At 54.9% G+C, this 22,276-nt stretch overlaps 1 protein-coding gene and 1 long non-coding RNA gene across 9 annotated transcripts; one reads left to right on the top strand and one right to left on the bottom strand.

Moving 5' to 3' along the window:
- Positions 1-342: 342 nt before the first annotated feature.
- On the bottom strand, positions 343-21,313 carry LOC135187559 (protein disulfide-isomerase TMX3-like). 8 transcript variants are annotated; one of them, XR_010307369.1, is made up of 10 exons: positions 19,752-19,987; positions 18,454-18,566; positions 17,471-17,561; positions 17,219-17,373; positions 16,576-16,644; positions 7,116-7,358; positions 3,681-3,828; positions 2,294-2,381; positions 801-923; positions 343-436 (listed from the first exon to the last, which is right to left on the bottom strand). XR_010307369.1 is itself a non-coding variant. In XM_064166365.1 (8 exons), the coding sequence occupies exons 2-8, from the start codon at positions 19,816-19,818 to the stop codon at positions 12,258-12,260; spliced, it is 699 nt and encodes a 232-aa protein (XP_064022435.1). In that variant the 5' UTR covers positions 19,819-19,911; positions 21,216-21,313; the 3' UTR covers positions 12,183-12,257. The 8 variants fall into 8 exon arrangements, 7 of the variants coding, with proteins under 7 accessions (XP_064022435.1, XP_064022437.1, XP_064022436.1 ...); XM_064166365.1 differs by lacking the exons at positions 343-436; positions 801-923; positions 2,294-2,381; positions 3,681-3,828; positions 7,116-7,358 and adding exons at positions 12,183-12,423; positions 13,180-13,217; positions 21,216-21,313 and having other exon boundaries at positions 19,752-19,911; XM_064166367.1 differs by lacking the exons at positions 343-436; positions 801-923; positions 2,294-2,381; positions 3,681-3,828; positions 7,116-7,358 and adding exons at positions 12,183-12,423; positions 13,180-13,217; positions 18,926-19,013 and having other exon boundaries at positions 19,752-20,003.
- LOC135187561 (uncharacterized) lies at positions 7,357-8,671 on the top strand. The gene is made up of 2 exons (XR_010307370.1): positions 7,357-7,525; positions 8,094-8,671. It is a non-coding gene; the product is annotated as an uncharacterized LOC135187561 (long non-coding RNA).
- Positions 21,314-22,276: the final 963 nt, after the last annotated feature.

Here is a 22,276-nt window from a genome sequence, read left to right as displayed (position 1 = left end):
ATTCAGCATTAGAATATTTTCCAAGAGTCTTAAGTTCAGATTCCCATGAGCAAAAGCTAAACACGTAGCCTCCAGTGCTCTCTTATTTGCCTTAGCAATGACAGCTCTTTGAGCTGAAATGCAACACAAGATTTTAAAGCCTTATTCAAGCAAATTGTGTTTGCAGGAACATGCTCTGCTGTCAAACTGCAGCAGAAGGAAACCAACCAAACAACTATTTGTTGTCTTTGCACACAGCGCTAAACAGGAACTCCTTTCTGCCTGTGTCTGCAGTAGTCTGGAGTTCCTGTTGGTTTCTTTTACAGGGATTCTCCTGCCTCTATTGGCAAGTATACTTACATTGCAACACATCCCACAAGTAGGGAAAATGAGTAGATTTCTCTCCTCTGACAAGTCGTGTTACACTACCTGGCTGGCACAAGCTTGATGACCACATCTGGAAAAGCAGAAGTCATCCAGAGGTGAAGAGAGGCCTCCGCATACTTGCCTGGAGGCTTCATGCATTACATTTCCATAAGGAACAAGCAAAGGGAAACTCATTCTGCAGTAGATACAGAATGGAGATGCTGCTCTTCCCTTTCACTACCAGATACACAGTACTAATCCCATGTCAAAGCCTCTCTTTTTCAGATACTGTAATAAACCAACTGAAACCCTGCTGCAAAGGTTAAAATACATTAGGCTTCTTCCAGAGCTCAAAGACGCCTTGAAGACCAAGCTATTAAGGGAAAGAAGACTTATGCCATTGAAAATGTTGCCCTGAATAAAAGCAGTGTTTTACTTTCCCCAAGACCACTAACCTTCACATACTGTCCAGCCAAGTCAGCCACCTCTGCTGTGAAGCAGCCAGATGCATCGACGGCACAAACAGCCACAGCACCCTTCTGAATTCTATTCAAGTCCATGCAGACTCTGTCATCATCCTACAAAAGATCAAGTGACAGGGTAAAGAAATACAAAATATTGGTTAAAATATCCCCCCACGGAAGAAGAAATGAAACATTCAATACAAAAAGTGATGGCTGGACAAGAATGGCAGAACACTCAGCCTTTGGCAAACCCAAACACGCCCAGGAAAAGATGGATTCTACAGGACTGTCATTTTAGGCATCAGAGCAAAGATCATTTCTCCAGAATCTCTCACCTGACAGAAGGGCTATGTGCCTCTGGGCATGTATATATGCACGGACAAGTAAACACACGTTTTACCTGCACACATGCACACACAGAGCCAACGGCTTGAAGATGCTACTGCATAGTAAAGAAACTGACCACCACTGTGTCATCTTCTTGGACCAGCCAAGACTTCTGTCTGTTTAGCACAGAAGCATGCAGAGTCTTTTTCAGAAAGCAAATGGTTGTAATCAGTCTACTACTCCTGGAACTCCACATAATAAACCCCATTGTCTTAGTGTTTTAATGAGCCAAAGCCTTTCAGTCTGCATTGCTCAATCTTTGTTGGCCCACTGGCAATGCTACTGGTCAAGAACCACACGTGGACAACATCACAGCTTATTTTCCTGGCTAGCCTTCAGTTTCTTATTTCCTCTAGCAGAAGCACAGAATGAGTTAGAGTCGGAACACACCACAAGGATCAGCTAGTTCCAACCCCCCTGCCATGGGCAGGGACACCTCACACTAGATCAGGCTACCTAAAGCCTCATCCAGCCTGGCCTCAAACACCTCTTGGGACAGGGCTTCGAGCACCTCCCGCAGCAATCCAGCCCACAGACTCATCACCCTTATGGGGAAGAACTCCTTCCTAACAAAAAAGCTGGGCAGGGACTTGTTAAGCTATGGCAGAGTGACAGGACTAGGGAGAATGGAGCAAAGCTGGAGATGGGCAGGTTCAGGCTGGAAGTGAGGAAGAAGTTGCTCAGCAGGAGAGTGGTGAGAGCCTGGAACGGGTTGCCCAGGGAGGTGGTTGAGGCCCCATCCCTGGAGGTGTTTAAGGCCAGGCTGGATGGGGCTCTGGCCAGCCTGTTCTAGGGTAGGACATTCCTGCCCATGGCAGAAGGGGTTGGAACTAGATGATCCTTGGGGTCCCTTCCAACTCTTACTGATTCTATCATTCTATTCAGCCTGAATCTACCCATTTCTAGCTTTGTTCCATTCCCCTTAGCCCTAGTTGCTCTAGGAAATGTCAATGTCTTCCACAGATTTTTGCAAGCTATACACTCAGGCAGGGAAATTAATCTTCAGGTTATGGCAAAACACAACTTCTTAAAACATCTAACTTCTGACCTATAAAAGTACTGAAGCTTAACAAGTGTGTAATCATTTCTGTACTTGCCTGTCAAGTATTTCCTATTCACTTTCAGGTTTGTGCAGTGCTACCAGCCTGGATTCCATCCAAATGGAAATCTGTCCTGTGGCACTCTCTAGAATAGAAAAGAAAACAAACAGTTACACAAATCTCAGCTGAATACCCTCATTATGATCATTACAAAGCCTTTCCATTTAGACAAGATGGTATCATATTAGATCTAAAACTGCTCAGAATAATCCTGCTGATCCACAGTTAGGTCCCAGCTACTTCTTCCTCACACAGCCACATAGTGAACACTGCTCAAAAGTTTAGACAGAAAGCACAGGGTGAAATTCAGTTGACTGATTTTCACTGTGGTTTCCAGTTTGAGGCAGAAATACTCCACCTCATCTATTACCATCATGACAAAGAAAAGCAGTAACTAAAACAGAGGGAAGCAACTGGAAGAAGGAAAATTGCTCCCTAAAATCCATGTTGTTAAGCTGACATTAGGGGTAACCATTCTACTTTATGCTGCCTTTGAGACTTCCAATCAATTTGATGCCTAGATTTCATTTTAAGAGACACCCAATGGCAAAGTTCATTCTGACTACCACTCTACCAGCTTCATTAGGGTGACTATCCCACCAGTGGACAGCAGGCCAGACGCTCAGACCCGACAACTCAGCCTCTCAGACAGATGTAGGCTATTTCTGCAAGTACACAATAAGCTTTTTGAGATGACTACATTTATGTTAAAACCTGGGATACTCAAAACATATTTAGCCCTCTCCTCAAATAAAGAAAACCCCAACACATGGAGTCCACTGTAAAGGCATCTGCAACTTAATTTATTCAGCATCACCTTAGGCACACATTCCATTCATGTGGTCATGCTGGAACTGGAAATGCCATCATTACCTTGAATATCTTCTCCCTCTTTTGTTTTTGTTTTGTCAGGTTTTTGGGGGTGTTTCCCCCTACTGAATGTACACTGAAAAGTCAGAAAATGTGAGCAGCTGAAAGGTGAGTCAGGCTGAGACTAGCATATGACATCCTGAGTCTGTTATGAGCTAAGAGTACAGCTCAGTTACTACAACTTAGCTGTCATATCTGCTTAGGAGCCTGAGCCCCAGGAAAGGAGGGAATTAAAAAAGCTGGCAACACCTAGTCACACTTCCTCAGCTCCCAAATCCAGTGTGACTTACAGACGACAGGTAAAAGGTGTGCTACTTTTAGGGAACAGTCCTCACAATGCATGTAAAAGAAGAGCTCAGCAACTGGAAATCATCATCCTTCAAAATACTAATTCAATGTCAGCAAACTGCTATGCATCCAGCTGAAAACAGCCTATCAAGAAAAACAGAAGTACATATTCACAGGGTTCAAAGAAGAAAATGTTCATTACATGTCCCCTTCAGTTAACACTAGCCTCTCCATTCTACATATTGCAACTCTGCATTAACACAAAGGGCCAGATTACTGGGCAAGGTCCAAGGAGTCGTGGTCCCAGCAACAAGAGAAACACTTGCCTCTTCATCCAGTGGAAAGCTCACTGTCACTGATGGATCTTGAACATCCTTAAAAACAAGACAAACACCAGAGAGGGCAAAACATTACACTGCATGTATTAGTGAGAAGGTAACAATCCCAGAACTAGCAACTACTACTGTCATCCAACAAAACCTCTCTTGCAGCCTGCTTAGATCATCCCCACAGTGGCAGAATTTGAACAGGTAGCATAAAAGAGTTTGAAGAATACACCAGTGACAACATTCCTCCACCATACCAGTGCAAACTGTTAGTCCAACAAAGCCATAGGGTTACAAATTTGGATCAGCAGTGATATTTTAGCCACGAGCTGCCAAAACAAAAAGTTAAATGCAGGTTTCCTCAGGTACCCCTTAGAATCTCCTTGTAAAAGTTTATAATCCATCTCAGCCATCAAGAAAACCTGCAGTCTCTCAGACACACAAAGTCTTTTCCCACTGTTCCCTCCAGAGTCAGGGAATAGGAAGAACAGCCATTACTGGAGATGTATTATTTTAAGAAACTGCTGTTAACAAGGGCCAAAAACCCCCAAAACAGCCAGCTGTGGAGGCCTTTAAAAATAAAAGCATGTCCATACTTCAGAAAAATGTCACTGAAGGATACCTCTTCAGCTCTCCTATAAAACTCACCTTGAAAAGTCACAAGCAAGCCCTGTTTTTTCAGGCAAGTACAAGCCAATTCAGTCCCTTCACACTGCATCTATTATGAAATGCAGATAGGAAATGCAAGTCTAACCTTGCAAATGTGACATTTTCACTCTTAACTTTAAATGCCAAAAGAAAATGGGTGCCAGCAGACAGCCCCCGAGAAGATAAACAGGATCTCTCCCTTCACCATGCCTAGTGCTAGGCTCTCTGCTTTCCATTCAGCACTGGGGAACAGTTCATAGCATCACAGGACAGGCAGCTACTTATGTCTGAGCCAAGGGCTGCTCCAGAGGGAATTTTCTGTGAGCATCTGGTGCAGCCAACTGTAAAACATAAATACTGCATAACTCTGGAACCACACTCAATAGCAAGCAAAGCTGCAGCTACCCCTACAGCTCTGTCTCTGCCAGTTGTTAAACACCACCACAGGCTACTCACTTTGTTTTCTGAAGCACCAAGTTGACCAGGTAGATAAAAATAACTGGCAAGCCACTGGAAGAAAACACATCCAGACTGCTAAGTAATGGCACTTAAACTGCTTCATCTCTTCACAAATTATGCCTGCTTTCACCTGAAGACAACACTTCTTCTCAGCTCAAAGCAATACAAGTGGCTGACACCAGGTACTCAAGTGCACATTAGGCACCTAACTCAGTTCCTAACATGCTTCTTGTGCCCTGTTTCTCATGATTTGTGTCCCAATGCTCACAGGATCAAAGAACAGAAGCCACAGCCTGCTCTCTGTAGCCAGAAAGAACAGCTGCCTTCCACCCAGGAACAGCTGCTCTTGCCAAGCAGAAATCTTGTCAGCTCATAGATCCTCAACGTCTCAGCTTCCAAAACACCACCTCTAGCAGGCAAAACAATACATTTTTTGCATGAAGTGGCAAAGCAGAACACCCACCACACACACACTTTACTGATTCTAGAGTAAGAAACAGCATTTCAATATTTCATTAAGACTCAAGAGAAAAGAGCTTTGTTCTACAGGAAAGGGGTGCACACCCCCCCCATAAAAAAAGCCTCCCCAGAGCAGTCTTTGTTTTGAAGAAAACTCATTCATCTGAGCCTGTACCAAATGCCAGTTAAAAAGTGTGAGTAAAGTTATTATTTCAGTTCTCAGTCACAAAGATTGGGATATCTTTGCAGGTTTCACTTGCTCTAAATCACAAAACCTCTTTTCTTCAGTATGCTCAAATACCCCTCCACAACAGTAACAGCTCTGGGCTCTAGGGACTGTATTGCACTCCAAATCTGTTCAAACATTTGTTTTCAAATCCACTCTTTTTGGCCAGCACATTGGACTTTTTAAGGCCAGATGTTAAAAAAGACCAGATGTACAATTTGTGCTAGCTCTCTGCTGGAACAGTATCTGAGAAAGATTTGTGATGTAAGGGTCTGACAGCCTGGGAGGGGATTGGAAAGATACAAAACCTCTCACAAACTAACATCAAAACTGGGACATAATCTTGCCTTCACATACACGAACAGAAAGCTGAGGCAAACAAGAAGCTGCACTTACTGTATCTAGTGATTTGTTTTTAAAGGAACACCTTACCAAACAGAGCACACCATGCATTAGATTAGGTAAAACATTGAATGGGATTTACCAATCTAACTTGATGAGTCTTAGAGGAGCTGCTCTGCTACTGCTTTACCATTCAACACAGTCTTTGACAATGCTTATTATTCCCCTCACAGAAGATTTCCACTCTACCAAGGACTTTCCTCCTATTCAGATCTGCAGAGACAGGAGTGCTCCTCTAATTACTTACCATTAAAAATCCAACACAGTGCAACACTCATCTTGAAAGCTCATACTGGAAGTGAGAGTGGTTTACCAGGATAAAACAATGTACTTAATATATCTCTAAGTAAAAAGTAACCAAGTAGAGCTGGCAAGAAGGCTGCGATCAAGTGATCAACATAAACTACTGATATGGCAAAATATCCTGAAATCTAACTCCTTTACCTAGATTTGTTTACTTTAGAGTGCAATAACATGCTGATGAGCCATCAAGATGAAACTACTAAAGCTTTTCCAATCAAAACTCAAGCCAACAGGCCCAGGCCAACCTCATGAAATTCAACAAGGCCAAGTGTAAGGTCCTGCACCTGCATCAGTGCAATCCCAAGCACAAATCCAGGCTGGGTGGTGAATGGCTGAGAGCAGCCCTGAGGAAAAGGACCTAAGAGTCTGGGTTGGTAAAAAGCTCTCAACATGAGCTGGCAGTGTGCATATGCAGCCCAGACAGCAACCCTGTGCTGGGTTGCAGCAAGAGCAGTGGGGCCAGTAAAGCAAGGGAGGGGATTCTGCCCCTTGCCTCTGCTCTCCTCACACCCCATCTGCAGTCCTGGGGGCAGTTCTGGAGCCCCCAGCACAAGAAGGACATGGAAGTGTTGGAGCCAGTGCAGAGGAGGCTACCAAGATGCTGAGAGGGCTGCAGCAGCTCTGCTCTGAGCACAGAGTCTGATCAGTGACCTCACTGCTGGCTGCAGCTACCTGGAGGGAGGCAAAGTCCTACAGCTGTGCTGCTCAGGGACATGCTTTAGGGCTGCCCTGGATGATTTGGAAGCTCTTCTCCAACAGCAACCACTCCATGCTTCTACTCCTCAGAACCGGTGCACCTGACTGCCAGAAGGAGCACAAACTCCACACAAAGCTTTACCTGACCCAGCCTCTTTGGCCACCTGCGTCTCGTGGGGGATGTTCCTCAGCATCTGCTCCTCCCGCATGAGCTGGTGCTGGGCTGAACCCTCCTGCTGCCTGGGGAACGGCCATGCTGCTCCTGCTGCTCCTTCAGCTCATGCCATGCTTGCTGGAGAGAGCTGCAGAACCCAACGGCAGCACAGATTGACACGGAGGGGCTCTGGCAGCAGCAGCTTGAGTGCAGGCAAATCCATCCCTGCAGCTGAGCACAGACATTGCTTTGGCCCAGAGCCGCTCGCAGTGGCGCCTGGAGGACCTCGGAGGCCTAGAGCGGCTTTGACCAGCGAGAGGAGAGCCCAGAGCGTCGCCTGACAGCCGGAAGTGACGGCACGGAGGCAAGATGGCGGCGCGGAGCGAGCTGCTGCGGCTGTACTCAGCCCCGGGGGGGTCTTAGGCGGAGTTGGGGGGTCCCGGGAGGGGTCCGAGAGGGCTCGGGGGGGAGCGGGGGAAGGGGCTGGGGGGTTTTGGAGAGTCCCAGAGGGGCTTCGGGGGGGCCCCAGGGGGGTTTGAGGAGTCCCGGGGGGGGGGGATGAGGTGGCTGGGGGGGGGCGAGCAGTGGGGGGAGGGTCTGGGGATGAGTCAGTGGTTGCCAGGGGCGCTTGGGGGGGGGCGAAGTGGCTGAAGGGGGTAGGGGGAGGGGCTGGGGGTGTTGTAGGCGGCCCCGGGGTTGGGGGGGTTTGGGGGCGCCTTGGGAAGGGTCCGAGGTGGCTGGGGGGAGGGGGCAGTGGAGCAGAGGGAGGGTCTGGGGGTGTCATGGGGGTCCCCGGGTGAGGTTTTGACGGGGGTCAGAGGTGGCTGGGGGTAGGGGAAGGGTCTGTGGGTGCCGTAGAGAGTCCCAGGGGTGCCTGGGGGGGACTGGGAGCAGTGGGAGGGGACTGGGGGGACGCTGGGAGGTGCTGGGGTCCCTCCCCCGAGGCTCCTTGACCTGCCCTGCCAGGGAGGTGCTGCTGCCGCTGCCTGCTGGCCTGGCACAGGTGGCACTGAGGGCGCTGGGCCCAGGCCTGCAGCCCCAGCCCGGCCCGGGGGGAGGCCTCAGCAGCGCCCCCGGGCCAGGCTGCAGTGCTGCGGGGACAAGCTGAGGGCCTGAGTGGGCACTGGGGGGCGCTGGGCGGGGACGGGGAGGGGCTGGGGGATTAGTGGGGGCATACAAGGAGGTGAGTGGGGGTCTCTGGGAGGCCAGTGGGCGGGTCTGGGGGTCCCTGGGAGGTCCCTAGGAGGGTCTCGGGGTCCCTGGGTGGGTCTGAGGGTCCCTGACAGGTCCCTGGGAGGGTCTGGGGGTCCCTGAGCCCTCCCCCCGCAGGCTCTGGGTCTCCCGGGGGGCTGGAGGCCTGCGGGGGGAGGTCTCCTCCTTCCTGGAGCTGCTGGGGCTGTGCTGGAGACCATCGAGCACTTCGGTGGGGCGGGGCAGGGGCAGGCCCCGCCCAGGCCAGAGGATGCACCAATCAGCTGCTGACCCTCCCCGTCCTAACCAGTTCCCCCCCCCCCCCAATAAAGCACCAAACTCTGCCAGGTGGACCCTGCCTTCATTTATGCAAATGAGGGGGCGGGGCACAGGGGTGACCATGCCCACAGCCCCCACAGAATCCACCAATCAGCTGCTGACCCTCCCGGTAACCGCTCCCCAACCCCCAACACATCTCCAAGGTACTGAAAGGCAGAGCCTGATATTGAAATGTATGCAAATGAGGGAGGCAGAACAAGCGGCAAACCACACCCACCACAATCCACCAATCAGCAGCCACCTCCTGAACTCCTCCTCCAAGGAAGCTCCAAATCTGCCACCATATAATTAGTTACTGTGGGGCGGGGGCGGGGCCGAGGGGGCGGGGCCAGGCACAGCATGGGGGAGAGGGCGTGGCTATGGAGGGGCGGGGAATAGCATTGCACTGAGGGGGCGTGGCTAAGGAAAAGGGGCGGGGACCAGACATAGAACAGGGAAGGGGGCATGGCTCAGAAAGAAAGGGGCGGGGACTAGACAGCAAGTGGACAGGGGGTGTGGCTATGCAAATAAAGATGCAGCAACCAGACCCAGGCAAGAAAGGCCAGGGAGGGGGCGTGGCTCCGCAGCCCGGGGGGCGTGGCTCCCCCAGCCCACTCCTCCCGCAGCAGCAGACCCCTGCAGAGCCCTGCAGTGCCCTAGAGACATCTCCAGACTCCTACAGACAACTTCAGACCTTTCCAAGGGCTCTGCAGACCCTTACAGACCCCTGCAAACTCTTCACACCCCTAAGACCTCTACACACAGCCACAGCCTCCTCTGCAGAGCCCTGCAGCCCCCTCCACACCTTCAATGGATTCCTGCAGACACTTAACAGATGCCTGACAGAGCTCCACAGACCCCTGCAGACCTTTACAAGATGCCTGCAGACACCTGCGGGCCCAGAACAGAAACCTCCACACACCTGCTGAATGCTACAGACCCCTGCACACCCCTCCAGCCTCCTAGAGACCTCTAGGGACCCCTCCCGACCTTTCTATAGAGCCCTGCAGACCCCTGCATGTCTTTAAGAGGCCCCTAGAGACCCCCACAGACCTCTACAGACTGCCAGAGAACCCTGCAGACCCCTACAGACCTCTACAGACACCTCGAGACCTTTGCAAGGCACCTCAAGACCTTCACAGCCTTTTGAGACACCTACAGCACCACAGACACCTCTACCGACCCCTAACCACCTCCACAGACACCCAGAGAGCTTCACAGACTTCCAGAGAGCCCTCCAGGCCCCTAAGGGTACCTACAGATGCCTCCAGACCCCCGCACACGTGCAGACAGCGCCGCAAAGGCTACTTACGGCAGCTGCGCTAAAACGCGTCTCAGATGCGGCGCCGCTGCCGAGCAACTCACCTGCCCAAACTCCTCTGCTGCGAGAGACAAAGAACGCAGCTCTGCCGGGGAACGCGGGAGGCTTCCCTCTGGCCCGAAACGCCCTGCCCGCCTGCCTGCCTGCCGCTCTGTGCTCGCCGCCATTCCGCTGCAGCCTGCTCAGCGCCACTGCCGCTCCCTGCGGCTCCGCCCGCGATGCTCCGCCCCGCTCCCACTGCCGCATGCGTCCGACTGCGGAGCCCTAGCGGCCCGCCCCCCCCGAGCGCCGGCCCGCCCCCCCGAGCGCCGGCCCGCCCCCCCGAGCGCCGGCCCGCCCCCCCGAGCGCCGGCCCGCCCCCCCCGAGCGCCGGCCCGCCCCCCCCGAGCGCCGGCCCGCCCCCCCGAGCGCCGGCCCGCCCCCCCGAGCGCCGGCCCGCCCCCCCCGAGCGCCGGCCCGCCCCCCCGAGCGCCGGCCCGCCCCCCCCGAGCGCCGGCCCGCCCCCCCGAGCGCCGGCCCGCCCCCCCGAGCGCCGGCCCGCCCCCCCGAGCGCCGGCCCGCCCCCCCCGAGCGCCGGCCCGCCCCCCCGAGCGCCGGCCCGCCCCCCCGAGCGCCGGCCCGCCCCCCCGAGCGCCGGCCCGCCCCCCCGAGCGCCGGCCCGCCCCCCCGAGCGCCGGCCCGCCCCCCCCGAGCGCCGGCCCGCCCCCCCGAGCGCCGGCCCGCCCCCCCGAGCGCCGGCCCGCCCCCCCCGAGCGCCGGCCCGCCCCCCCGAGCGCCGGCCCGCCCCCCCCGAGCGCCGGCCCGCCCCCCCGAGCGCCGGCCCGCCCCCCCGAGCGCCGGCCCGCCCCCCCCGAGCGCCGGCCCGCCCCCCCGAGCGCCGGCCCGCCCCCCCGAGCGCCGGCCCGCCCCCCCGAGCGCCGGCCCGCCCCCCCGAGCGCCGGCCCGCCCCCCCGAGCGCCGGCCCGCCCCCCCGAGCGCCGGCCCGCCCCCCCGAGCGCCGGCCCGCCCCCCCGAGCGCCGGCCCGCCCCCCCGAGCGCCGGCCCGCCCCCCCGAGCGCCGGCCCGCCCCCCCGAGCGCCGGCCCGCCCCCCCTGCCTGCCGCTTTTAACTCCTCACTCCAATACTTACAAATCCAAACCAGTTCTCAGCTCTCCCTCCCACCTCTCACCTTCCCCTCCTCTCCTCCCCTCCCCTCAGCTTTCAGCCACTTCAATCGTGCACGGCCTTTAGAGACGAGGCAGGAAAACGGGGGACCGCCGCGGCTGAGGAACTGCAGTGTGGACAAGCAAACACACGGTGGCAGCACTGAGCACCGGCGCCACACCGCAGCTGCTACACAACTGCAGTACCGACGAGCAAACACCGGAGGGCAGCACACACAACCGAGAGCGCCTCTGCGCCCGGCCGGGGGCAGCGCCTTCAGCCCAGCGCCGCTCTGCCTATTGCCTTTGCCAACAGCACACCGCACGCAAGGCACAGCCCACGCTCTGCCACTCCTACACACTCAGTTTATAGGGACAGCTCTCAACTCCAGCTGGGGCTACTCAGCACTTCCTTGATCTACTCTGGAGGGATTTAGAGACAGCAGAGGAGACACAGGGGGAGCTGCTGACACCAGAATTAAGGCCGTTCTGCAGGAGCTAGAGGAAAAACACAGCTCTTCTGCCAGATGAGGGCCACAAAGACGAGCAGAGGACTGCAGCACCTCTCCTGGGAAGCAGCACTGAAAGAACTGGGGCTGTTGAGGCTGTAGAAGAGAAGGCAGAGCTTCGAGCTAGGACCTAGTTCCAGATACACTTCACACTAGCCCGAGCCAAAACTAGAACGGCAGGAAAAAAGGCAAATCACAAAACACAGGACTGCCTTAACTGTCCTACATTGTAACTAGCAGCACCAAGTCCCAATCAATTCAGAGCCTTGGCACTGTTTCTCCTTGAAGATTTTAACCCTGGACACAAAGGAGTCCTGCTCTCAGCCATGGGATTACAATAAAAGTGACTCAAATGACTCAAAAGGGTAACACAAATGCCTTTTCCTGACCAATCTCTCTACATGTTCCTATGATGCTCCACTAACTCCCTCCTTCAGAGTGGCTAACAGTCTCCAACAGACACTGCACCAGCAGCTACCTTGAAGATCTGTAACCAGCTGAGAGAAGGGCTGTAAAACAAATTCACCTCCTTCAGAAAGCTTCTCATCAGTTACACAGAGCAGTCAGAGCCTGCTTCCATTCACATCTTTCTTTATCAGGTTCCACTGTGGAGTCAGAACACTTAAAGTTCACTTAGTCACAGGTTAAGTCAACTCTGCTGTTGGTATCCAACCCCATGCTGCTGGCTGAAGCAAAGTATTCCAGGGCTTGAAGGTGAGACTGCAACACGAGAGACCTCCTGTGCCAAGTGCTGCTTTGGGTTTCTGGGGTTGGGGTCAGGAGGGGATGGGTGGCAGGTGGCTGACTTCTGCTTTCTGCAAACAGAAACAGGCTAAAGTAATTGTGCACTGCAGGATCTCATTTTGTATTTACCTCTTGATCTCAACCCAGAGGGTTTTTCCTTGGCTGTGTTACTTTTGCCTCACTTCTGTGTTGGAGGGAAACAGGAGGCTAAGCCATTACAGCACTGCAAGCTGTTCAGGCACTGGGAAAACAATTCAACAGGCCCCTGTGTTCCAGGAGGTTTATCAAGTAGCCTGCCAACATTTTCAGGTGCTAAAGAACTAATGAACATTCCATTTAGGAAACAGCTCCCTCAGCTCATAGCAAGCAAACATTCCCCACTGTCACTAATCCTAGGAGCTGATAAAAGACTTCATTGAATGGTTTAGGTTGGAAGGGACCTCAAGGATCATCCAGTCCCAACCCTCTGCTCTAGGCAGGGATACCTCCCACTGCAACAGGCTGCTCAAGGCCTCATCCAACCTCAATTCATATTCATTTACACCAAAGTTGAGAAAATAGAAAGGTCTGGGGCAGTTGTTTGGCTTTGGCATCAAACCAATGCACAACAGGTAGAATGGGACTTCTTGGGGAAACTAAACTGTCTTTAGCTATGAGGCTGAGAAAGACTTTTCCTATCTCTTCAGCCTTCATTTCACCTGACTCTGTGTTCAGCTGGGCTGTGTTAGGAGCAGTTCACCACATGCAGCAAGGCCAAGGGGCACTACCTTGATCTCACTGGCAATGACCAATTCAAAACTCTCCAAACAGTGTCACAGAGTTGTTACCTGTAAAGCTCTTTCAGTCGCACTTGCTCTTTGTTTATCTATTAAAGACAACCAAGAGAACATCCATGGGTTGGGGTTTTCCCCCCCCATCAATTTCTGAGGGGCCTGGAGTTACAGGCAAGTCCAAACCACCCTAACGCCACCCAAAAGGTCCTCTCTCGTGATGACAATGACCAACAAATGACTCCCTTCAATAAATAAGCGACTTGGGAAATTCCAGAGAGTACTTTTGCTAAACAAGTTAGTCTCTTTTCTTTTCCATCAGGTCTTTCTGTTGAAGCTCAGCACCTGAAAGCTCTGTACCTCCTCCCTGCCCTCCTGCCGCTGCCCTCCACCTTTCCCCGGGCAGCCCCTGCCGTCCTGCCCCCACTCTCTGCCTTCCCCCGGGCAGTCTCTGCTGCTTTCCTCCTCCTCCTCTCCACTCTACATTACCAGCTTCTGCTCCATTACCAGTTCCATTACCAGCTGCTGCTGCTGGTCTGTTACCAGCTCCAGTTGGTGCTCCTGCTCCATCTTTGCCTCCATCGCAGAACCCAGAGCAAAACCTTCGAGGATCCAACCTCCTAGAGCAACCTCAGCCTCAGTAGCAACACAGACTTAGCACCCGTGAGCTAAGGTGGATGTTGCAGTGGGTCAGTAGCCCAGCCCTAAGGTGGCCCTAGCTAGCCAGGGGGCCATCCAGGCCCCCCAGCCTTTGAAACCCTCCACCACGCACCCGGTGCTCACCCGTGCGCACTCACCTGGGATGCCAGGCGGAGGATCCCCTGGCCCACAATGGGCCCAGCTTGGGGCTGGGCTCCTCCTGCTCTGCTTATAAAGGGCACTGAGCAGGCAGGGCAAAGTGGCCACAGCTGGGGTGGGAGGAGACTTCAATTGACCTCCCCTTTTTAAGCTGCCCCAGGAGAGGCAGAAGCCTTTGGCTGATCCCCTTTGCGGGGGTAGGTTGGCTGTGTCCTTTGTGGGGTGGTGTTTTGGCTGTGTCCTTTGTGGGGTGCTTTTGCTTTTCTCTAAGCCACTCCTCCCCTCTGCTCTGCTTGGGATTTCTGTTCCTCCTTGGTATGCTGTGCTTAAAGCTGTGCTTGCAGTTGTGCTGTTTCCTTCATGAGATAGGTTTGCTTTTGTGCTTCCTGCCTTGCTGCTCTCTTGTTTTCACCTGTTGGGGGCCAGAATCTGCCTTCCTCTTGTTGCAGCCTGGCAGCAAGAGTCAGAGTCCCTACAGCATCTCGTTGCCTCCTTTGCCCTTTGCTTGCTGAGACAGCACAGCTCTGGCCTCTGGTGTGGCTCTCGTTATTGTGGGGGGGAGTGTGAAGAGGAGGAGGGGGGGGGGAGTGTGAAGAGGAGAAGGGGGGGGGGAGTGTGAAGAGGAGGAGGGGGGGGGAGTGTGAAGAGGAGGAGGGGGGGGGAGAGTGAAGAGGAGGAGGGGGGGGAGTGTGAAGAGGAGGAGGGGGGGGGGAGTGTGAAGAGGAGGAGGGGGGGGGGAGTGTGAAGAGGAGGAGGGGGGGGGGGAGAGTGAAGAGGAGGAGGGGGGGGGGAGAGTGAAGAGGAGGAGGGGGGGGGAGAGTGAAGAGGAGGAGGGGGGGGGAGAGTGAAGAGGAGGAGGGGGGGGGGAGAGTGAAGAGGAGGAGGGGGGGGGAGAGTGAAGAGGAGGAGGGGGGGGGAGAGTGAAGAGGAGGAGGGGGGGGGAGTGTGAAGAGGAGGAGGGGGGGGGAGTGTGAAGAGGAGGAGGGGGGGGGAGTGTGAAGAGGAGGGGGGGGGGAGAGTGAAGAGGAGGGGGGGGGGGAGTGTGAAGAGGAGGAGGGGGGGGGGAGTGTGAAGAGGAGGAGGGGGGGGGAGTGTGAAGAGGAGGAGGGGGGGGGGAGTGTGAAGAGGAGGAGGAGGGGGGGAGTGTGAAGAGGAGGAGGAGGGGGGGAGTGTGAAGAGGAGGAGGGGGGGGGGAGTGTGAAGAGGAGGAGGGGGGGGGAGAGTGAAGAGGAGGAGGGGGGGGAGAGTGAAGAGGAGGAGGAGGGGGGGAGAGTGAAGAGGAGGAGGGGGGGGGAGAGTGAAGAGGAGGAGGGGGGGGAGAGTGAAGAGGAGGAGGGGGGGGAGAGTGAAGAGGAGGAGGGGGGGGGAGTGTGAAGAGGAGGAGGGGGGGGGAGTGTGAAGAGGAGGAGGGGGGGGAGTGTGAAGAGGAGGAGGGGGGGGAGTGTGAAGAGGAGGAGGGGGGGGGAGTGTGAAGAGGAGGAGGGGGGGGAGTGTGAAGAGGAGAGGGGGGGGAGTGTGAAGAGGAGGGGGGGAGTGGGAGGAGGAGGAGGGGGGGAGTGGGAGGAGGAGGGGGGGAGTGGGAGGAGGAGGAGGGGGGGAGTGGGAGGAGGGGGGGGAGTGGGAGGAGGAGGAGGGGGGGGAGTGGGAGGAGGAGGAGGGGGGGAGAGGGAGGAGGAGGAGGGGGGGAGTGGGAGGAGGAGGAGGGGGGGAGTGGGAGGAGGAGGAGGGGGGGAGGGGGAGGAGGAGGAGGGGGGGAGTGGGAGGAGGAGGAGGGGGGGAGTGGGAGGAGGAGGAGGGGGGGAGTGGGAGGAGGGGGGGAGTGGGAGGAGGAGGAGGAGGGGGGGAGTGGGAGGAGGGGGGGAGTGGGAGGAGGAGGAGGAGGGGGGGAGTGGGAGGAGGAGGAGGGAGGGGGGGAGTGGGAGGAGGAGGAGGGGGGGGGAGTGGGAGGAGGAGGAGGGGGGGAGTGGGAGGGGGAGGAGGAGGAGGGGGGGGAGTGGGAAGAGGAGGAGGGGGGGAGTGTGAAGAGGAGGGGGAGGGGGGGAGTGTGAAGAGGAGGGGGGGAGGGGGAGGAGGAGGGGGAGGGGGGAGTGTGAAGAGGAGCGAGGGGGAGGGGCTGTTTAGTCTGGGGAAGAGAAGGGATCTCATTAACGTCTATACATGGCCGAGGGGCAGGGGTCAGCACCAAGGTGCCAGCTGCTGCTTGGTGGTGCTCAGTAATAGGACAAGTAACAACAGACAGAAGCTGCTCCGCCTCAACAGAAGCAGAGATTTCTTGGCTGGGAGGCTGACAGAGGACTGGGACAGACTGAAACCAAAACATTGCTCAGAACACAAAAGAACCTCTGAAGCGATGGCAAAAAGCTCAAGGAAAAGAGGTTGGATTTTCATGATTCTGTCCCTTAAAATACATCAGACTAACAGCAGAGTGAAAAATGTGACATTCCTGCAGGTGGAACAGTTAGAACTGTGGCAGACATGATTGGCTGTTTTAATCCAGAAGTTCATTTGGTTTAAGCCTAGTTCTAAATAGTGACAATAGATACACTAGGCACAGCATAGCAACAAGCTTACATCAAAGCATTTCCAAAGCCTCTGCAACTAAGTCCTTCTTGACTGACAAGAGCATCACCTCACTGAATAAGCAATGAACTCTACCATTACAGCAGCCTTGGCCTCATAGAGGACTCTCTTGCTTCGCTGCAGAAGTCCATCACCAGCCTGTGCCTGCAATGTCAAATGGAACCATGTCAAAACTGCTGACACTTTGCAGTTATGATCCCAACAGTTCATTCTTCAGACCTCCCAACCCTTAAGTCCCTTAACAAGGAAGTGAAAAGCAATTGGTCTTGCATTTCATGCTGCCCAGACGCTCCCAGCTCCTCCAGTAAGGCTAAGCATTCCAACAGGCTCATGCCAAACTCTCCCACAGCTGTTTGAGACCATCACAGCAAACTAACAGCAAGTTGCTGCTCTACTCTCAGACCACAGAGGCTGCCTAGGGAGTCGCCGTCCCTGCAGCTGCTCAAGAAAAGCCTGGATGAGGCACTTAGTGCCATGGCCTAGCTGACTGGAGAGGGCTGGGGCTAGGTTGGGCTGGATGAGCTTGGAGGTCTCTTCCAACCTGGCTGATTCCATGATTCTAAGTGTACAAATACCCCAGCTGTGTGCTTTGAACCTTGTCAATAAGCTTTCTGCAGAGACTGAATGATAAGAAACAGGTTGGTTGTAGTTATTAACAACCTTTGCCTGGATACCAACATTAATATTGGTTATTAATTGTGCATCACTCATAACGCACCCATTCCATGGCTCTTGGAGTTCCCACAGTGAGAACAGCAAAGGATGGCACACCCCAAGCACTCCTCACCACGTATTCACTGCCAGCACCCAGCACAGGAAGACAGCCAGGACAGGAAGATAAATCACACGGCGTAACAATCGGAGCCACCGCAGCTAAGGGGGGAAAAACCAAACACCAACCAATATATCTCAAGCCACAACAAAGACTTACTTCAGCAGCACCATCCACGATATCCTTCATGAACTTAACCATGTCCTCTGTCTTCTCCAGGTGTCTGTCTGGCAGCAAACACTGCTGGTTGGAGGCATTCAAGGCGACGGTAGTACGGATGGTCAGCTCGCTGGCAATGGAAAGCAGATGGGTTACAGGTTTGAAGAGCCACAGTGTAAAACACTGCAAAGCAAAGAATTCCTACAGCATGTCAGAGGGCGCTCAGTGAGCTTCTCCCTGTGTGTGTTCCCTTAAAGGCAAGAGGGGAAGGGGGAAGAGAATGGTACAAAAAAGCTTCTCAGCAGTACTTTGTCCCCTCACATCCGTGCAGGCAACGCGATGGAAGCTTATTGCATTTCACACCCCCACAGGTAGCTCATGACTTCCCCAGCAGCAAGAGATCACAGACAGGAACCTTGCACATGAAACGTACTACTAAGGTAACACAGGAAGTCTTTCAGCATGCAAAGGCAAAAGCACAACCCAAAACATTCCACATGGCCACAGTCCAGCTGAAGAACGAAAAACTGCTGGAACCAGTTCAGAGCAGGACCACGAGGATGAGCCAAGGGCTGGAGCACTTCTAAGAGGATAGGCTGAGGGAGCTGGGGCTGCTCAGCCTGAAGGGGACAAGCCTCCAGGGAGACTTTAAAGCTACCTCCCAGTACCTGAAGGGAACCTGCAGCAGGAAGGCTGCAGAGGGACTTTTTCCATAAGGGTGTCTAAAGACAGGGCAAGGGGAATGGTTTGAAGCTGAGGGAGAGCAGGGCTGCTCAGAGTGGATCTGAGGAAGAAGTTCTTCAGCATGAGAGTACTTTGGCTTGCAGAGACAGAAACACTGTAATGCCTGTTCATGAATTTACAGCCAAGGTCACAAGCGTGCTTCTGTCAGCAATTACTGCTTCTATGCCCACCAATCACACAGTAGTGTGTCCTTTGTGAACAAACAGCATCTGAGGCCAGCTGCACCAAGTATTCAGCGACAAAACAAATCAAATCAACAAAACAAATCTCCTACTTACCCAGCCAAAAAAGCAAACACTTCTCTGCCAGAGAAACAGGCAGAAACATCTCAGCAGACAGACAGAAGAGCTTGCACAAGAGAAGCAGGTGAAGAAGGTCTCCTTTTTGGCACCTATAAAGCACCAGATCAGTCACATCACTTTAACTTCAAATGAGAGACAGCTGCTTTTAGATTCACTGCACTCAGGTGTTCATCTAGAGACAGCCCACAGAAATCCAGAACTTGTGCTCCCTGAGTCCCCGGGAAGCTCCTAGAATCTTCCAGAGCACAAGCACAGGATGTTGTGCATGCTTTGATCACCCAGAGAAAACTTACAGAGCTGACATCTTCAACTCTGGTTTTTCCCTTCCTTCACTCCAAAGGCCAGAGAAGAAGTAGTCAACTGCAAATGCCAAGCAACTTCACTCCCGAATGATGCATTTGAAGACAATGACCATTAAGGGCAAATGTCAAGCATCTTGTTAACCTACTCCAATGTGCCTTGTCTGTACTGAGTGCAGCCAGCATCCTTCATGCACTTCATGCTGCTTCTCTGAGGGAGCTCAGTTGTATGCCTCTCTTAAAGAAAGCATCAAGAATGAAATGGGACTCTCCTGAAATCAGAAGCACAGGCAATGCATAACCATTCTTTACAGCCCCAGTTACAAACTGGGCAGGCTGCAGAGGTGCGCCCAGGCCAACCTCATGGCATTCATCAAGGCCAAGTGCAAGGTCCTGCACCTGGGTGGGCACAATCCCAAGCACAACTCCAGGCTGGATGGGGAACGGCTGAGAGCAGCCCTGAGGAACAGGCCCTGGGGGTCTGGGCTGATGCAAAGCTCAAGAGGAGCCTGCAGTGTGAGTGCAGCCCAGACAGCAACCCTGTGCTGGGCTCCAGCAAGAGCAGTGTGGGCAGCAGGGCAAGGGAGGGGATTCTGCCCCTTGCCTCTGCTCTCCTCACACCCCATCTGCAGTCCTGGGGGCAGTTCTGGAGCCCCCAGCACAACCAGGACATGGAAGTGTTGGAGCCAGTGCAGAGGAGGCTACCAAGATGCTGAGAGGGCTGCAGCAGCTCTGCTCTGAGCACAGAGTCTGATCAGTGACCTCACTGCTGGCTGCAGCTACCTGGAGGGAGGCAAAGTCCTACAGCTGTGCTGCTCAGGGACAGGCTTTAGGGGTGACCTGGCAGTGCTGCCTTAAGGGCTGCCCTGGATGATTTGGAAGCTCTTCTCCAACAGCAACCACTCCATGCTTCTACTCCTCAGAACCGGTGCACCTGACTGCCAGAAGGAGCACAAACTCCACACAAAGCTTTACCTGACCCAGCCTCTTTGGCCACCTGCGTCTCGTGGGGGATGTTCCTCAGCATCTGCTCCTCCCGCATGAGCTGGTGCTGGGCTGAACCCTCCTGCTGCCTGGGGAACGGCCATGCTGCTCCTGCTGCTCCTTCAGCTCATGCCGTGCTTGCTGGAGAGAGCTGCAGAACCCAACGGCAGCACAGATTGACACGGAGGGGCTCTGGCAGCAGCAGCTTGAGTGCAGGCAAATCCACCCCTGCAGCTGAGCACAGTCATTGCTTTGGCCCAGAGCCGCTCGCAGTGGCGCCTGGAGGACCTCGGAGGCCTAGAGCGGCTTTGACCAGCGAGAGGAGAGCCCAGAGCGTCGCCTGACAGCCGGAAGTGACGGCACGGAGGCAAGATGGCGGCGCGGAGCGAGCTGCTGCGGCTGTACCCAGCCCCGGGGGGGTCTTAGGCGGAGTTGGGGGGTCCCGGGAGGGGTCCGAGAGGGCTCGGGGGGGGCGGGGAAAGGGGCTGGGGGGTTTTGGAGAGTCCCAGAGGGGCTTCGGGGGGGCCCCAGGGGGGTTTGAGGAGTCCCGGGGGGGGGGGATGAGGTGGCTGGGGGGGGGCGAGCAGTGGGGGGAGGGTCTGGGGATGAGTCAGTGGTTGCCAGGGGCGCTTGGGGGGGGGGCGAAGTGGCTGAAGGGGGTAGGGGGAGGGTCTGGGGGTGTTGTAGGTGGCCCCGGGGTTGGGGGGGTTTGGGGGCGCCTTGGGAAGGGTCCGAGGTGGCTGGGGGGAGGGTGCAGTGGAGCAGAGGGAGGGTCTGGGGGTGTCATGGGGGTCCCCGGGTGAGGTTTTGACAGGGGTCAGAGGTGGCTGGGGGTAGGGGAAGGGTCTGTGGGTGCCGTAGAGAGTCCTGGGGGGGACTGGCGTCCCTCCCCCGAGGCTCCTTGACCTGCCCTGCCAGGGAGGTGCTGCTGCCGCTGCCTGCTGGCCTGGCACAGGTGGCACTGAGGGCGCTGGGCCCAGGCCTGCAGCCCCCAGCCCGGCCCGGGGGGAGGCCTCAGCAGCGCCCCCAGGCCAGGCTGCAGTGCTGCGGGGACAAGCTGAGGGCCTGAGTGGGCACTGGGGGACGGGGAGGGGCTGGGGGATTAGTGGGGGCATACAAGGAGGTGAGTGGGGGTCTCTGGGAGGCCAGTGGGCGGGTCTGCGGGTCCCTGGGAGGTCCCTAGGAGGGTCTGGGGGTCCCTGGGTGGGTCTGCGGGTCCCTGAGAGGTTCCTAGGAGGGTCTTCGATGCTCCCAAATCCACCGGATGCCCCCAAGCGCCCCTTTAATGCCCCCGGAACCCCCTTAAGAGGCGGCCAGACTGAGCAGTTACGGGTCATAGGCCCTTGTGCGCCGGAGGCAGCTCAGCCGGGCTCTGGTCACAATTTTATCCAAATTAACAGGAAAAGCCAACAGACACTAAACAAAACCCACCACTTTGCATTTGTATATACATACATTTGTCTTTCAAAGCCCAAGGTGGCTCCACGTCCATCTCGGCTAATGTCGGCTCGCTCCGGTCGGGCCCCCCCCCCACCGCGTGCGTATCAAGGCGGCGCGCTCGGACGCATGCGCCAGCACCACAGCAAGGTGCTGCCATACAGCGCGTGCGCGGAGTCCACAGCAACGCGCCAGAGCCCCGTAGCGAGGCGGTGCAAGCGCCAGCTCGTTAATAAGGCGCCGGCCCCATTGCAGCAGGGCTTTCGGTCTTCTGAAATGCTTTTTGGAACGGAGTAGATATGGGCTCTTTACTTTTAAATCCTCTTTTAACGATAAACGAATACAAATTTTTAATATCTCTACAAACCTGAGCGATTTTTGTCTATTTAACACCTCACAGTAATAGCTACGAGTTTAAATAAGTTTTAATCTCTCGGCCCGTCCTCTTCCACCGACCTCCCAAGAATTTTCAGGCATATCAGTGATTCAGGGCGTTTAGAGACGAGGCAGCAGCACCGAGGACTGACGGGGCAGCTCACAACTCTGCACCGCTGCACTGCCAGCAATTGAACACAAGGCGGCAGCACTGAGCACTGATGGAAACACCTCCTGCACCTGGGGAGCAGCTCGGCTTGGCTGGGTTCAGTTTTTCCATTACCGTCTGATACAACACCACCCCCCACACCCCCCCACACACAGGAAATTTCACTTTTTAAAATGTATGTATACGCAATTTATACTTGTAGTTCAAAGCACTATGTAGCTCTACTTAGGATTTGCTTTCATATCCTAGAAACCCTGATATATCATAGAGGAGATACAGGAGACATAATTTCAAAGTCTTTTTTACATACTAATTAATACAATCCTTCAATATCTAGATAACAACGAGAGCTTTTTCTCTGCTGGAACACCTCATACTGATACTTTCAAGTATAAATACTTTTTAATTCCCTCCAAGGATGTTCAGGCATTTCAAGCACTCCCTTTTAGGGAGGCTGCCTCCATCCCTCACTCACCTGCTCCTCTGCGGCGGCATCATACCCTGCCCTCCCCGCCACGTGGCATCATAGAAGGAA

The sequence above is a fragment of the Pogoniulus pusillus genome, chromosome 27, assembly GCF_015220805.1.
Source record: "Pogoniulus pusillus isolate bPogPus1 chromosome 27, bPogPus1.pri, whole genome shotgun sequence".
Lineage (NCBI taxonomy): Eukaryota > Metazoa > Chordata > Aves > Piciformes > Lybiidae > Pogoniulus > Pogoniulus pusillus.
Note: the sequence above shows the minus strand (reverse complement) of the source record. Positions and strands in the feature narration are given on the sequence as shown.